Raw genomic sequence first — 16660 nt, 5'->3', positions numbered from 1 at the left:
TCTACGTTTAGAAAGCTCTAAATAATGCAAACTAAGTGATTTATATTTAAAGTATTTTATGATGAATTTGACAGTCACTTCATACTGATTGACATTGCTTATAAGGGCTATGGGAATATTCCCAACTCTCGTTCCCACCGCTGCAACTCATGTGTAGCCAGAAATCTACATTGGCGATCAGCCAATAAAAAACCCAACCAGTGCAAGTCAAGTTTGTCCCGGGGTAAGATAAACTGTCATTGGACCCGCAACGTAATTATTCAGAAGAACATAGGCTTATTATAAATTGTTTCAATTTATTATAGCAATAGCGCGACGGTAGTTCAACCGAAAATAATATTATTTGCCTACTCACTGACTGGGCTCACAGAGAGAAGGATTGGTTTTAACTAGTTTAAAGAAGCAAAGTGAGGCCAGTGACGTGCTTTACTTTTTACTCGTAAAATTAAAATCAGGGAGGCGAAGCTCACAAATTACAAGTAAGTGCTGTTTAACGATGCTCTTTCGGTATCAACGAACTTGTCTTCTACTTGTCGACTACACGGTGCAGTCATTACTGTAGACTAACATTTCTCTTCGTAGTTATTATTCGCGCTTGTAATTTTCCCCTCCATTACACTACTTTTATAAAGTAACGCGAAGATTGCGTCTTCAATCGCTGCAGTTTCTTAGAGATACAAAATCGAGTAATTTGTGCGAAGGCTGTCGTTGAACTATAGGACAAGCGATTGATGGCGAAACTATTAATTTAGTTAGAGAAAAGACATGGGTTGTCTCCCAAAGCACTTATTACAACAATGTCTTTACTTGTTTAGGTATACACACACTCAGATTATATGTATAGCTTTCATTCGTTTCAGCCGAATGACGTCCACTGCTGGACAAAGGCCTCCACCAAGGATTTTCATAAAGCTTCCACATATACAGGGTGGAATTTTGTAATGCCACCTGAAGGGAAAGTACTCGTAATACTGTAGATAGAAAATTTTACTGAAAGAAAACATTCCTTTATTTTTGAAAAGAAAGAGAACTGCATTCAAAGATTTTCGAAAATTTGCTTGCCACACCATCTACAATTTTAAGAGTACTTTCCCTCCAGGTGGCATTACAAAATTCCACTCTGTATAGCTTTGACATTTAATATTTAGCCATAGGTACTCGTACTTAATCTGCGCTACCAGTAGAACTGTTCCGAAATGATCAACGGTTTGTAATCTCGGCCGTCTTTATTCACCTGCAGGTAGATTGAGAGCATGCTATCGGAAAAGTCTGGGCCATAAAACACTGGGTGCCTCTTTTACATAATAATAATCTATTGTAGAACTTATTAAATTTATTTTATTGCAATTAAGTTAGAGCTAAGTTTAAATGCAAGCAGTTATTATGAAAAGTGTTGCTAGAATGAATTATTTTGAAGTAAGTAAATGTTTGTTGTTTAAAAAATAATAATTTTTCAGCCTAAAAGTTTGATATTTTAACTTTTTAAAAGTAAGTAGGTACTTACTGCTCGAAAGAACTTTTGTTATTGCTCAGAAAACTTTGAAACTAATATTGCTCTAGCTGTAAAAGTGCGCTAAAGCAAGCTGATTTACGCAACTTTGTTGAAAGCAGTGCTCTCTTGAACAGATAAACTACTCGTATTTAACAAAGTTATAAAAATCTAGAATAATCGTTTTGTCTTTGATTTATCTATGTCATATAAAAGTTTAAATGTCTAAAATGTTCGTATTTCGTTTGAGGCCATTTATTCTAGTTAAAGTTAAATTCAATGTGAAGTACGCTGCCCGCAAAATACAGAAAGTGGGACAGGTGAAACTAAATAAAAGCTTGTAACAAAGCCATTTGAAACAATAGTATCCTTAGTTTTACCGCTTTAAGCAGTGAACCCTATTCTTCCCATTTCCGCTGTATCCCCGGCCTTAGAGCCGTCAAGGTGCAGCGCTGCCCGGATCTCCGGATACGTTTTCAATTAACTGGCGCTGCGATCGGGAGTCGCTTAATATCACTCGGTGCGAGCACAATCAGCTGGTGGATTGCCGGCGGGAATGTTGCGAGGCAGCGGACAAAGGATTATTACCTGGAAAGGATTGAGTTTTATTACGGGCTAGGCACGCCCGCTGGGACGGATCGAAGGGATCCGATGGGAACACTAAATTGATTAATTTACCCACTTAAAATTTTTCTTAACCCCTGTATAACAAAACAGTTACACACAGTTATTTACTCACTTTAAAATCGAGCTTTACACTACATACACTAGCCCAGTTAGGATCGATAGAGATATTGTGTAAGTGACCAGCTAGACTAGTATTATAAGATTATATCGTGTCATCTGCTAATAGACAGATAGGGCTAAGGCCGTTGACTAGGCAACTACGTCTATATTAGCTGAGACCAACGATGCCAATGAGTGCGATTGGAATGGTCAAGACTGCGGCGTCATTGGTTAGTTAGTTGCTGCCACCAAAACGGTAATTGTCGGCTATGAATCATTTGAAATTATTTACCTCAACTTCTTTTGAGAATATACATCCAGGACTAAATCAGCCTGAAGAAACCTTCTAGCCAATGTAAACAATAATTGTATTACACGAAAGCAAATTTTCCAAGTAAAGAAAATAAAATTTGCCCCATGTTAGCTAAAGCTTATCGCGCTAAGCAATATACGAGTACTGTTAAAGAAAACGGGCGATAGCCTAGTAGAAAGACATCTATGGTACAGCCTGAATAAGGCGTTTAAGAACCATTCGAATCTAACCTTCAGAGAGGTAAGCCTCTGCGCCAGGATAGCATTGTGTTGTTCGGCGAAAATGTTGCTATTGCATCCTGCCTGACTTCTTCTCTGCTTAGCCCATTTCCATTTTATTTGGGGTCGGCCCATGAATCAGTTGTTCGTTCGTTTCAGCCAAATGACGTCCACTGCTGGACAAAGGCCTCCCCCAAGGTTTTCCACAATGAACGGTCCTGCGCTGCCCGCATCCAGGCTCTTCCCGCGACCTTTACCAGACGTCGGTCCACCTAGTAGGAGGCCTGCCCACGCTACGTCTTCCAGCCCTCGCCAGAATCAGTTGACTGATGATAAATTACTGATGTTCACACCTCATTCCACAATTACCTACTGTGCACTTGTTTCAGTCAGCTATTAAAAATTGGCATTTCAATGGATAGATTTTTAATATTTTTAATTGTTCTTTATGCTTGTTACCCATATAACTACTGATTCGATCTTTATTATGCATAAAGTGCTCAACGTAAACCTAAAGCATACCATCTCAAAACTCAAGTGCCTAATAACTCCACCAAATTGACGTTAAAGTGTAGCTTCGGTGTACAACATAGTTTCGGTGTAGAGCCAAGTACGTTTATTGGCCGTTTCGTGACGTGTGCCACGTCCGTCGTTGCAAGCTCGTCCCGGCCGCGGAAACTTTGACGATTAGGGCGCGGGTGACGTCACGCCGCGGCACTAATTAAGATAAAACACTAAGTGCCTTTTCACACGTTCCGGTTGCCGGCTATCCGGCGCCGGGTACCCGGTGGTGAAGTGTATGGGCATGGTACGTAGCTTTCACATGTTCCGGCGTAATTAATCCGGCATGCCCATACATTCACGACCGGGTACNACGTAATTAGCGTCACTACTCATATAATAATAAAAATATTTTTAAGTTGCAGCAATCATTTCTCTCCACAAATGTAAAATGATCTCATTCGCAACACAATAACAATAAAACTACCTGACAGACATTATGAAAATTGATACCTCTACGCAAGAGTCGTCTTACGGTTGCTCGATGCAATTAATAACTGCGTTTATTAGTCGTATGCAAGCAAAGAATTAATGGAAATAAACTACAATATGCCATACATCCTACTAATATTATAAATGCGAAAGTTTGGATGTCTGGATGTTTGTTACTCTTTCACGCAAAAACTACTGAACAGATGTTGTTGAAACTTTACAGTGTTGTTGTTTATAACCCAGAATAACATATAGGCTTTAATTTATGACATTTAAATTTCATACGGGTGAAGCCGTGGGCAGCCGCTAGTTAGAGATAATAGGAAAAACTTTAGCGATAAAAGCAATAGAACTAATTTAGGAAACAGAAATCAATGAACATGATGGAGAAAGTTCGCTCTGACAAAACTTTTTCGTATTTGAAGGTCCCTGGAATTTGGGAAAGTATGTAATCGGGAAAACGGATGCTGGGAATCTTATTCTTAACAAGCTCTAGGAAAACCAACAATTTGGCAATTTTACAGTAGTTTTGAAAAATTCATCGTGATAGAAGATTCTTCTGAAATTCTAAATACCTACCTCTTAGCATAACATTGGATGTAGAGATTCTTATTCTTATAAGCTCTGGAAAAACCTATAACTAGGCAATTTTGCAAGTTCTATCTAAGTTAGAACTTGTAGAAAAATACAGGGTGTCCCAAAAAGTAGGGTCAAGCCGAAGGCCAGATGTAGAGCATCACTAGAGGGCTACCCAAATCACGCCCATGTATGTGCCACGATTTTTGATAGCTACACAATTTTGGATAGCGTAACCTATAATAGGTTAAGATAATGTCTTAACTGGCGCAGTAAATAGACCATCAACTTGATAGTACAGCTAAAATAAACACCATCATCATACTGGTTACGCAGGTTATAAAGAAAGAAAAAGTAACAAAGACATTATGACACGAAATGAATCGGATAATGGCGGCGGCACAATGTTATTATATAATTTCCTTTCTTTTTGTCTCTTTATTCGGCTGACTGACATGTCAATGTTAAAGAAAGTTTCTCAAAGAAATTGTTTTTACTTTGTCACGTCTTGTTTTTCGGTAAACTTGTATGGACTACTAGTACTCCGGTAATCAGTTAAGGTTACAACTCAAGTCTTATTTTGAAAGTTAGAAAGGTTTTGAGTCCAAAGCCCAAGTGGAGGCAAAAGGTGATAAAAAATATGTTGATATGTATCAGAATATGTTGATATATAACCTAATTTAATTAGGTTTCCTGTTTCCAGGCATTGGATGCAAAAAAATTTAATGATTAAAAGAAAAAACGATTTTGTGCTTTCTAATGTTCATAATTATTATGTTTTCTAAGTTTGTGCCTAAGTAAGGGTGTCCGTTGTTGATATACTTTGATCACACAAGGCATAGAGATTTGAAACACAGCCAATACAATTTGTTTTATGTGTGTTATTCGTTTTTTTTTTCAGATACACAGGACACTGTCCTATGCTCAAGTTCCGATTCGGCAAATGTTACGGGGACAACACGAGGCAAATACTCCGAGAAATCCGATCCAAAGGACTATTCAAGTAAGGAATCTAGTAAATTAACTATCCTTTGTCTACGATTTTGTCTAAGTGCCTAACTCTAAGTAATAATGAGCTATTCTGATTTATATGGAACTTGCGGCCAGAAAGTAAATAAATAAATAAATAAATAAATAAATAAATCTTTGGACAATTTCACACAGCGCCAGCTAGCCCCAAAGTAAGCAACTTAATGCTTGTGTTATGGGTGCTAGCTTAACGGGTATACTACTTATATACTTTTTTTTTTAAATACATAAATATTATACATAGTCACACCCAGAGTACCCAGACCCGTCACAGAAATTAAAATTCATCATTTCAATTTCTGCCCGGCCGGGAATCGAACCCGGGACCTCTCGGCATAGTAGTCCGTTCTGAACCACTACACCAAACGGCCGACAAATTTTAAATGCAAACTAAGTATTTTAATGAATTAATAAACCAGTAGAAAATGTAGTTTATTATTATGACTGACATTACAATATCCGCATTTCTATTTATACGTAGCTATAAGTGATTTTTTTAAATAGGTACTCACTGTAACTGTACAGTACCTATACTGTTGTAAACTTTCCATTTGTACAAGCGAAGCCAATGAAAGTGTTTTAAAAGTAGGTAATGTTGAGGAGCACGACCCTCTAATTTCGCAGAGGCAAATTGAGGATTTAGCCTACTACACTCCCCACGATGACCCTGTTCTCATGTTAATCCCTTAGTCGCCTTTTACAATGTTCACCTGATAATTTCTATTATAGCCTGACCAGGAACNTTTCACATGTTCCGGCGTAATTAATCCGGCATGCCCATACATTCACGACCGGGTACCCGGCGCCGGATAGCCGGCAACCGGAACGTGTGAAAAGGCACTAAGGCTGAGTTGCATCACCTAACTTTGACCGTAAGGCCCTTTTCACACGTCCCGGTTGCCGGCTAACCGGCGCCGGCTACCCGGCGTCAAATGTATGGGCATGCCGGATTAATTACGCCGGAACATGTGAAAGCTACGTACCATGCCCATACACTTCACCACCGGGTACCCGGCGCCGGATAGCCGGCAACCGGAACGTGTGAAAAGGCACTAACTATAACGATAACCGGTGCTTTTTGTATGGGGTTTGACAGATTTTTGACGTTTGTCAAAGTTTAAGTAAGATGGTACCCAGCCTAAGCACGCGGAAGTTAGGCAGTGTGGACATTAAGTTTTAAGTAGCGTCGTGCTTAAACTCTCTATTATGAAGGGAATATTCAAATACCTTACTTTCCTATTGAAGCTGCTTATAAGCTTTATAATAATTACTAGCGGCCGCCCGCGACTTCGTACGCATGGACCTCGTTTTACTCCATTAGGGGTGGACTTTCGTAATAATTATAATTTTAAGCAAAAAATTCGTCGTTATTCCGGAATAACAGTTTAATATTTCATTTCCTCTTTTACAGAAAGTAAATCATCCGAGTTTGACATAAGAAATCTATAGTAAATACTATCAGTCATGTCACCGTCCCGCAGACGAGGCGACCGCCCCAGACATATTCATCGACTAACGATCCATTAATAACTAATGACGCATCTTCATAAAAATACGTCGCAAAGATAGATTTCCTCTCCTCGATATTAATTTTGGGTGAATTTCCGAGTTACTAATCGTTTACAACATTTCTAAAAATACAATATTTTTTGTCGAAGTCAAAATGAATTCAAAAGGTCGGCCATAGTAAAAATACTCTGTTCAGTCAGGCGGAGATTGGCTGGATGGCTCAAACTTGGAGTGCAAGTGTGGTTTTGTTCCCCAGTCGACGAAGCATATGATGTCGTGCCCTGCGTGCCCAAACAACTGCACGCAGGAAGATTTAATGAAGGCTACTGACAACATCATTCTTGTGGCGGAGTTTTGGGCTGACACTGTGTAGGTTTGTTGTCGACACGACAAGAAGAAGAATGAATCCTGTTTTTGTTCTATTTTGTGATATAAGTATTATATTTTCGAAACAACGCCGTAACTTTAATGTATGTGACCAAGATGGTAACTTAACGAAAGCGCGTATCTTGAGCCAACTAGACATCTCGCAGTGCTCACAGGTGACACGACTCGTACCGAGGAGAAAACGGCGCGAGCGACGTAAGGCATTTACTTAACACTTCATTTGCGGCGTGTCACATCGGCGACGATCGACTGGTAATTGCCGCACAGCACAGTGAGAACACACAATACACACGATACCTAGTTATAGATTAACTTAAACAGCAGTTATGGTTATGGTTTGTTCGTGACTACATTAATCATTACTAGCCTAATGCCAAGCAACGACGACGCCAAAATCTCGTAACAACAAGAGCACGTAGCTACTTAGCGCCATATTCCGCACTACAGACTTTACTCTAAGGACGTGCAGAAGTGTAATCCAGCAAAGGGCACAATATAAAAATTATAGCCTTCTTTCAATTGCATAATTAAAATCGTATTCTGTTGTATGTAACCCACTAGTGCGCCGAGCTCGCCGGGCTGGGCGGGACGCGCCGTCATTTCCGAACTCATTTGCAATTGATTCCGGCTGCGAATATCCACGTCGACCCTTTGAACGCTCTTTGCTTCAAATGCTTGACTAGATTATTTTCGTAGGCGCTCTCTCTTTGCGATGGCCTTCAGATAAGTAGGCAAAATAAAGCAAATGCTGCGTAGTGTAAAAAAGAATTAACTAACATTTTACATACTACATAGTAGTAGTAACTGATTATTTTTTGACTATAGTAAATGTATTTCAATATTATAGTCTCTAAGCAAAATAGTTACAAAAAAAAAGTTTCAGTAAGATAGATTAGATTTTTTACATCTTTCCTGTCAGCAGCCCAAGTCATTGCGGAGGAGTCCTTTTTAGTTTATTTTTGGAACAAAAAACATCTTTAAAACTTCTGGTAAATTATAAAATAGGTAGTATCAACCACAAGTGTTTGACAAGTGCATCTATGCTATGCGGCCGACTGTGCGCAAGCCGTCACAGCCTTAATTAAATACTGTCTTGCAGTTAATTAAGAACTTCACGTGGCAGCCGCGTACTTTCACGGTGGATCCCTTTGATTCACATTTGAGTATGTCAACGGTTACAACGAAATCTGTAACACGGCCTCCTTATTAATTTAAAGAACGTGCTTGTTTAAAATTAACGGAACTGATTTTTTATTCTGCAATCTAAAAGAAAGTGTCAAAATTGGTTCAAGAAAATAGAGTCGGTTAAAGGGTATTTCAATTGAATTATCTTCATAATTTTCAATTACAAACGTAAACGGTAAACTCCCTACGTCAACAAGTAGAACAACTTTTTCAACGAATGGACGTTGTTGTCGCCCGAGAGTCCTGAGAGGGCGCTGTTTGTCCGCCTGAGTATACATACATGCTCACACCTTAGTAAATTATTAATTCGAGTAGGTATTATGCAAACGTCGTTAGTATTAACGAGAAATATGGATATCGAAATAAGTATAATGTTTAGAGGAAATCAATCTATTAAGCTACTTTACTTTATTTTATAAACCAATCAAACATTGAATACTGAAAATTAATAGGTATTCTCAAAAGGTCAACATTATTATTACAAGTACGCTATGCTACTATAATTTTAATATATCGTTGTTTTTTTAGTATCTAAAACAGGGCAAGATCTGTGCAAAATCCAAGTTTAACAAACCCTGTATTTTTCTGTTTATAATTTTGCCAAAAATTAAGTAGTAACTCATTTACCTTTCCTGAAATTTTTAGTTACCTAAGTACCCTATTCATCATTTGAAATTAATCTACGTTCAACTAAAACCGCAGGATTTACAGCGTTATCGATCTATTCTAATTGAACAGGAGCAAATTTCTCCGAAAATGCTGACTAAATTACAGCCCTGTGTAACGGATGCGCGCGTATAGCAGGTACAAGCTCGCATCAATCGCGCGGCGTAATCAACCGCCCTTATAAACCTTAACCCATCGCTATTTTCGATTCAGTGTAATTGGAAACTACACGCGCTCGAGCGCGTCTGGGCGGCGGACGAGTGCAGGTCAACTGGCTGATACAGAAGATTAACTTGCCGAAAATTACTGATTTTCTTTCAGTATCGTAGGTAGTAGGGATACATGAATTTTCTAGTGATTGAATATATAATTGAGGAATTTGATATAATGTGAATAATTTGTATAAACCAACTTCTGTCCTTAAATCTTTTGAGAACAAAATAATTACAATTTAATGTAGGTTTTCTATTGTTTCAAGTAAAATTTTAGTGACTATCAAATATTATTATCAATCCCTCACGCTAGCCAACTGATTTACCTGCTCATTCATATTCAGTTGCTATCTATTTATACGCCAGTGACCACTAGATACAAACGTCAGGCGTCCTTTACCCCAAAATATCTCGCAATGAAATAACTCGAAATACCTTTTCAGAGGTAAACATCGACCGTTTTATATTTAACCAGCTTTAGCCTAAATGACAAAAGCTTCTTTATTTAGCCACGTTTCTAACCACAGTTGGCATGACTAAATAATGGATATTGTATTATTGTTCAATATATTTTAAAAATGTATGTATATTTATGTAGATTTGTAAATATATTTTTTTAAGAATTTTAGTAATTTGTATTGCACCCACAATTTATTTATCCTAGCTCTAAGATCCCAACTAATATTATAAATGCGAAAGTAACTCTGTCTGTCTGTCTGTCTGTTACGCTTTCCCGCTTAAACCTCGCAACCGATTTTGATGAAATTTGGCATAGAGATAGTTTGAGTCCCGGGAAAGAACATAGGATAGTTTTTATCCCGGTTTTTGAAACAGGGACGCGCGCGATAAAGTTTTTCTGTGACAGACAAAATTCCACGCGGGCGAAGCCGCGGGCGGAAAGCTAGTAGCATATAAATAACATGGTTAAATATCTAAATAATAAGAAACTGACTGACTGACTGACAGATCAACGCACAGCTTAAACGGCTAAACGTAGGCACTTGAAATTTGGAAGGGACGTAGCTTAGGTACCGTAGAGGTGCACTAAGAAAGGAATTACCGAAATTCCCACGGGAACGGGAATTAGCGGGAAAAACGGGATTCACGCGTACGAAGTCGCGGGCGGCCGCTATTAAATATAATTTACTTTCATAGTGTTTTAAACATGCAGCAAATTCAATATCGAATTTTAATCTCCAAGCGAGCGCGGATATGAAATTTAAATTAAACCATGATTCATAACCGTTCTAAATCCTCTTTAAAAATGGGCAGATCAGCCGATAGAATGTCTTCGGGACATAGAATATGAAATTAATTTGATAAAACTTTGTCCTCTGAAATACGGCCGCTCGGGCGGACCGGAAATAAGCTGCGCCCCGCGCTCGCCGGTAAATCTATTGGATGTTTTTTGCGCTTACAACTTACAGCTAATACAAAACCCCGATTTAATATCCCACGGGCCCAATGCTGGTGCAATACAACTGTCCTACTCATTCCGCTCTCGAGCGAAAGAGATGAGAAACGGTCCGGAGATAAATGTCAAGCCATGAATATTGAGTTAGTGGTGGAGTGGAGGCGAAAATACCGCAAATTGACCTGAGTTGTGAGAGCAGTCGGGATTGCTAATAAGACCGACCATTACCATTCAACTATCTGCTACAACCACTGATTACTGAATTAATTGGAGAAGATAAAATAAGTTCACTGAATTTTTCGCTATTAAATTACAGTTATAACAATATCAATAGGATAGTTATCGTTACCTCGGTCTACTCGCTGCCGGACATAAGCCTCAATGCCTTTGTGTCCGGTATTACTTCTCAAATATTCAAATCAGTGAATATACCGAAAAAATTTCACGTTTCAGTTGGATGAATATGTAATTTAAAAAAAGGTTGCATTCAAAGTTTAGTTTTTATGAGTTTTCCCCCTACATCGAGTTATCGTAAGCTATGGAACAATATTGCTCAGACAGTAAACATATTATTATAGCGCACGCACATAAATAAAGGAAAAGATAAACAAAATAGTTCTGGGGAAATGCAGCGATGTGTAAAATATCGGATCGAATATAAACCGCCCGCGATAAACTAAGGCCTAAGGAGGAGGGCACACGGGGTTATAAAAAAAAACTAAAAAAAAAAACAACTTATTGACCTTAATATAATAAACATACTCGTCGTATCTAATATATTTTATTGTTGAGAGAAATAAGGAGCTAAATATTTTATTCTAAAAATTTAATGTTAACTGCCAGATTCAATATTATTTTTTCAATAAATTAAAATTTACCCAAGTACTAAAAATTTCTCAACAAAACATTCTGAGTCTTCAAAAAAAATGTGGATATACACTATATCCACAAATAATATTTGATGTCGATTGTATTCGTGGATCCTAAAACAACACTCGCAGTTTAGAGCCGAGCGGATCCGCGCCGCGGAGCATTCGACGAGTGAGATGATTAGCTCGCCGCGTTGTTTTATCCCCTATTTATAGAGGTCGCTACACGGATTTATATGACAAAGTGAGGCCATGGTTTTAGGAAAACAGATTGTTGAGCTATCTTTACTTCTCTCTCTCTCTCTGCAGACAGACAGACAAAACTCAGTGGTTTATGCCAATGTAATAAATTTTATAAATGTTTAAGAACTTCTTTTGTAAAATGATAAGAAATAAAACAAAATGGTCGACTAGAACAGAATTTGAAAGAAATTAATTTTATGTAGGTAATGTGTGTGAACTAATAAATAAATTAAAACTTAGTAAAGTTTTAAAACTTATTAAAGCAATCGATAATTTTGATTTGTCGTTTTTAAAGTTGCATGAAATTCAGTAGGATGTTTACAGTCCTATAATTATTCAAAAATAATTGTGTGTTGAAATATGAAAACCTTCCGTTAAATCGTTTTGTCACGAATTGTTTGTTTCAGGGATCGTTCTCTGCGTGTCTCCACGCGCCGCTGCCTGCGAGCCGCCGCAAACGACGTCACTCCGCCGAACAGCCGGCCGGGACCAATTACGCGCGTTTACGCCCTGCCCAAACTAAACAGTTATGACCCGCCCGCAACTCCGCCGCTAACAAACACGACATTATAAACACGGAATGAAAACATCTCAACGCTGTGTATTACATTTGTTAATTGTTGTTAAAAGTTGTCATGTTTTTAGAAATAAAATCTTTAAAAATAGTCCTAACTACTAACTTTTTGTCTTATTTTTTAATTTATTATGATGTCTGTTAAATTAGTTACGAGTATGTTATTAAATCTAACCGTTTCATATTTTAAATCTAAATAATGCTCTTGTCCGCGACACAGCTCTTCTCTCTCTATTCGCAAATTAAACCAGCAAACGTCCAATTAACGACACCCCGCAGCCAGCGGTTCTCGTGACGTCTGCACCCGCCTTTATGTTGCGAGCTACGCCGTAGCCGCAGCCGTAGCACAATGCTACGAGTACTACGACGTGTAATTTCGGGACCTTTTTGCGTTACGCATGGTATGACTTTACAGTTTATTGCCGGTAGAAATTTTTGGGATCTGATTAACATTTTACCTCATTAATGAAGTCAATTTATTTTCAGATTGTAATCGTTCAGGAATTAATTACCATAATGTAATTTATTAATAAACTAGCTGACCCGGCGAACTTTGTTCCGCCTTAATGGCAATAAATAACGGGATAAAAAGTATCCTATGTCCTTCTCCTGACTCTAAACTACCTCCCCGACAATTTTCAGCTAAATCGGTTCAGCCGTTCTTGAGTTATAAGTGGAGTAACTAACACGACTTTCTTTTATATACATACAGTGTGAGTCACGTTAAAGTGTACATATGAAAATAGATGAAACTAGACCTATTTTTATCGACAAAAAAGAGGTCAAAAAATTTTTGAGATTTTTTTTTAATTTTTTATAGAATTTTTTTTCTTCCAATTACTTATTGTAAAGAAAACGTATTAACTTTTAAACTAAGCGGTATATCCTGATAAAATAAAAACAGTAATAATGCTAAATAACAGGCGATACTAAAAAAATACATAAAATACACAAAAAATGCCAACAAATAATAAATATGATACTTTTTGAAAAAAATCTGCTTTTAAATTCGTGTTTTTTTGGTTATTTGATTAATTTCTCCAAAAAATGCCCCTATAACAGGTGGTTTTTATTACTTTGTATTATTCTCTATCGTATTATCTTTGTAAAACCAAAAATCGCATGTCTCTATCCCTATCACAACATTTGCTTTTTTATTGCGGATCTCTAAAATTTCAGTATTTGAAAGAATTAAAGATACACAATTGACCTGAACTAGGTACATCTTAAAGCTGTACATAAGTTCACATTAGAATAAATTTATAGACATTAGCGCTGTAGTGGTACAAATGTGGAACTTAATATAGATAACAGCATTCTAACAGAACACATGTGAACCTAATATACGCTCACCGCATTAAATTGGAGTTATAACAGTTCACATAGCCGTATTTCATTTCCACCATTTTGTTCTACATAACCTAAAATATTTACCAAATAAATCTCCAAAATTAATGCAGATTTATCACAAAATTCGCAGATAGAGCGATTGAGTTTTGGTTTCATGTTATAATTAATTACCGTAGTATAATTATAATGCCAATACAATATCAAAAACTGAAAATTGTAGATTTCCTCTCAGCCAGTTTTAAATATTTTAAAATGAATATCGCGTTTTTACAGAGGCGCGTAAATATTTTAGCTGTAAATATGTATACATTTCACGATAAAGTTGCATTCCCAATGGCATTAACATTATTAAGTATTTAAAACCCGTGTTATTATTTGCATAAATGATTATATTATCCGCCCGAGTTGTTTCCTCTTGGCACTCTACAAATACCAAACTAATATTAAAATGTGGAAATAATTTAGGACACACGTGAACTTTATGTAGCATTGGAGTACTTTTGTCGGACTTTATAACACTGAAAGCTGTGCATTTAGCCACTTGTTACTCTTTATTGTCCTCACGTACGTTGTATGGTTCACACTGCGTCCCATATAGTGCCGTAAGTCAGCCTTAAGTACGATGTTACTACTTAAACTGCTATTATAATGCTATTATACTGCTGATGTACAGCCATAGTGAACTTAAGGCTGTCTAATTTGTGCCCAAACTGGTTCTATAAAAGCATTATAGCAAACTATACAGCTCGTATACAGCTGACATACACAGCTTGTGGAGTACATGTGAACGACTATTGAACTCTTAAATGGAGTAAAATGTTACTTGGGTTAGTATTTCTCTTCGACAAATACTTTAACACATTGTGAACCACTTTTCTTTCACGACTATAAAAATATTTTAGCAATTTAATTCATAAAACCAATTGCGCACATTTAAAATAAAGTTTGTTTACACTTTGACAGCAATAGACTGACATGCAAGGTGACATGTCAATGAAGTTTTCAGTTACTGTTGCCATTAAAAGAAATTAGTACCATTAGTTTTCCGCAACATGGCGAGGGTTTTTATGTTCCTGGTCAGGCTATACAAACCTTATTTCCATTCCAGTAAGCCACTCGAGTACCGGCCAGGCGACAATTACGAGCTAGACAACGTTCCGAAGCGAGACATGCCTCAGCGAGATGTTTACGAAGGCCTGCGCAACCGACAGACTTCTTACATGACTGGCTATACAGGATATGTTCCAGGGTTGAACTTTAGGTAAGGGAAAACCACATATTGTTTAAACATGGAGGTAAAGTAGAAGTCCCATTAAAGTTCCTTGAAGTACACCTCAACAACTATGAGCTAGACAACTTTACGAAGGCCTGCACAACCGACAGACGTCTTACATGACTGGTTACACGGGATATGATTCAGGGATGAACTTTAGGTAGGGAATACGAGAATAAGTTAAAGTAGATACCCCATTGAAGGTCCTTGAATCACACCTTTGTTAGTTGCTTAGCTGTCTTTGAATGTGAAAACCTATTACAATGCAATTTATTTATCAGTAAATGAATTGCATTGCAGTTTTCCAATACGATAGATGTCCCATAGTTTTTTTTATCAAATGCCTTAGGTACTCAAAGATAAATATAAAAGTTCGAAGTTTTTTATGGCTTTATCTTTTCTAGTTTGAAAATTCTTTCTTTACGGTATTAAGCTTTGTGATTCCTAAGTTACACAGGCTATCTATGAAAAATTCATGGTGAATTCGCGGTCAAAAGCTATAGTGATAAATGAAATCGTTTCAGATATGGCAAATCCTACGGCAGAGCAGCGGACGACTGCATGGCGGACTTTGCTGAGAACCAACGCGACTTGAGACGTAAAGCCGACCTGAACAGGTCCTTTATAAGGTCTCGGAGCGCACCAAAGATGGAGACGATACATTCCAGAGACGAGATACGGCGAGACCTGTCTAGATTTAGGGAGATCAATAAGTACAAAGGTAAGATCAAAACTGTATAAGTTACAACTGTATAAGATACCATCGTGTTTAGTTTGATGTATTTTTGTCGTGTCTTACCCCCTTACTAATAGTTAAAACTTACACGCTCGTTGAACAGTGTTTTAAAGTGACGTTTAGTATGGAAATGTCATTTTAAAACAGTGTTCAACAACTGTGTAACTTTTTATTAGTAAGGGGGTAAGTTTCTTAATGGTAATCAACAAAAAACTAGTTTCAAATCTATCTGACATAGGCTCAGTACCTACAAGTCCTTGAGAAAATAAATTACACACGAAAGTAATGTCTTTCGCACATCGAATAGATACTAAAGTCAAACGATTCTGAAACGCCAAATGGTAAAAAAAAAAACTAATAACCCTGTATTATAAGTAGCGCCAAGTAGCAGTGTTGGACAACGATATAAAGGTTTAGTTAGTATATCAACCGTTGACGATAAAATTCATAATTTCTGCCTTTCAGAGAACACAATATCTCCGGAATTCCCTCCAATCGCTGGATACACTGGCCACATCCCCCGCATCAAAGGTTCCGAAGCCTCCTTAAGTCAGAGATACCACTGCGCCGCCAAACGAGGCTTAGAGCTCATCAGAATGGAGCGAGACAAGAGAAAAGAGCTCCAGCAAGCGAACACAAACGTCAAAGCCATCCTTAAGGACCACGAGAAGAAATATTCTTACATCAATTGGGGATAGCATACAGGCAGGAGAATGTTCTTTACCAAGTGCCGGTGAACATTCTTCTGTGACAAACAGTATTTTGTTGTTGACGTGTGAAATAATAATTAGATTTATGACCTTTAATGGTGAAGGTTTCTGTCCCCCTAGACAAGTTGCACTTTTTGATCGAATCCTAAAGCCCGGTCTGTGAACACGTAGAATTTTGTCCAATGACC

The 16660-nt window shown here is 37.6% G+C and overlaps 1 protein-coding gene across 1 annotated transcript; it reads left to right on the top strand.

Moving 5' to 3' along the window:
• The first annotated feature begins 2400 nt into the window (after positions 1 to 2400).
• LOC114349575 (protein FAM166B) lies at positions 2401 to 16659 on the top strand. Its single transcript, XM_028299989.1, has 5 exons — positions 2401 to 2445; positions 5173 to 5318; positions 14862 to 15014; positions 15551 to 15747; positions 16228 to 16659. The coding sequence occupies exons 1-5, from the start codon at positions 2401 to 2403 to the stop codon at positions 16458 to 16460; spliced, it is 774 nt and encodes a 257-aa protein (XP_028155790.1). The 3' UTR covers positions 16461 to 16659.
• Position 16660: the final 1 nt, after the last annotated feature.

The sequence above is a fragment of the Ostrinia furnacalis genome, unplaced genomic scaffold (genome assembly GCF_004193835.3).
Source record: "Ostrinia furnacalis isolate ACB-3 unplaced genomic scaffold, ASM419383v2 OfSCF0694, whole genome shotgun sequence".
In the NCBI taxonomy this organism is placed as follows: Eukaryota; Metazoa; Arthropoda; class Insecta; order Lepidoptera; family Crambidae; genus Ostrinia; species Ostrinia furnacalis.
The sequence above is the reverse complement of the archived record's forward strand: the minus strand, read 5'-3'. Positions and strand labels throughout refer to the sequence as shown.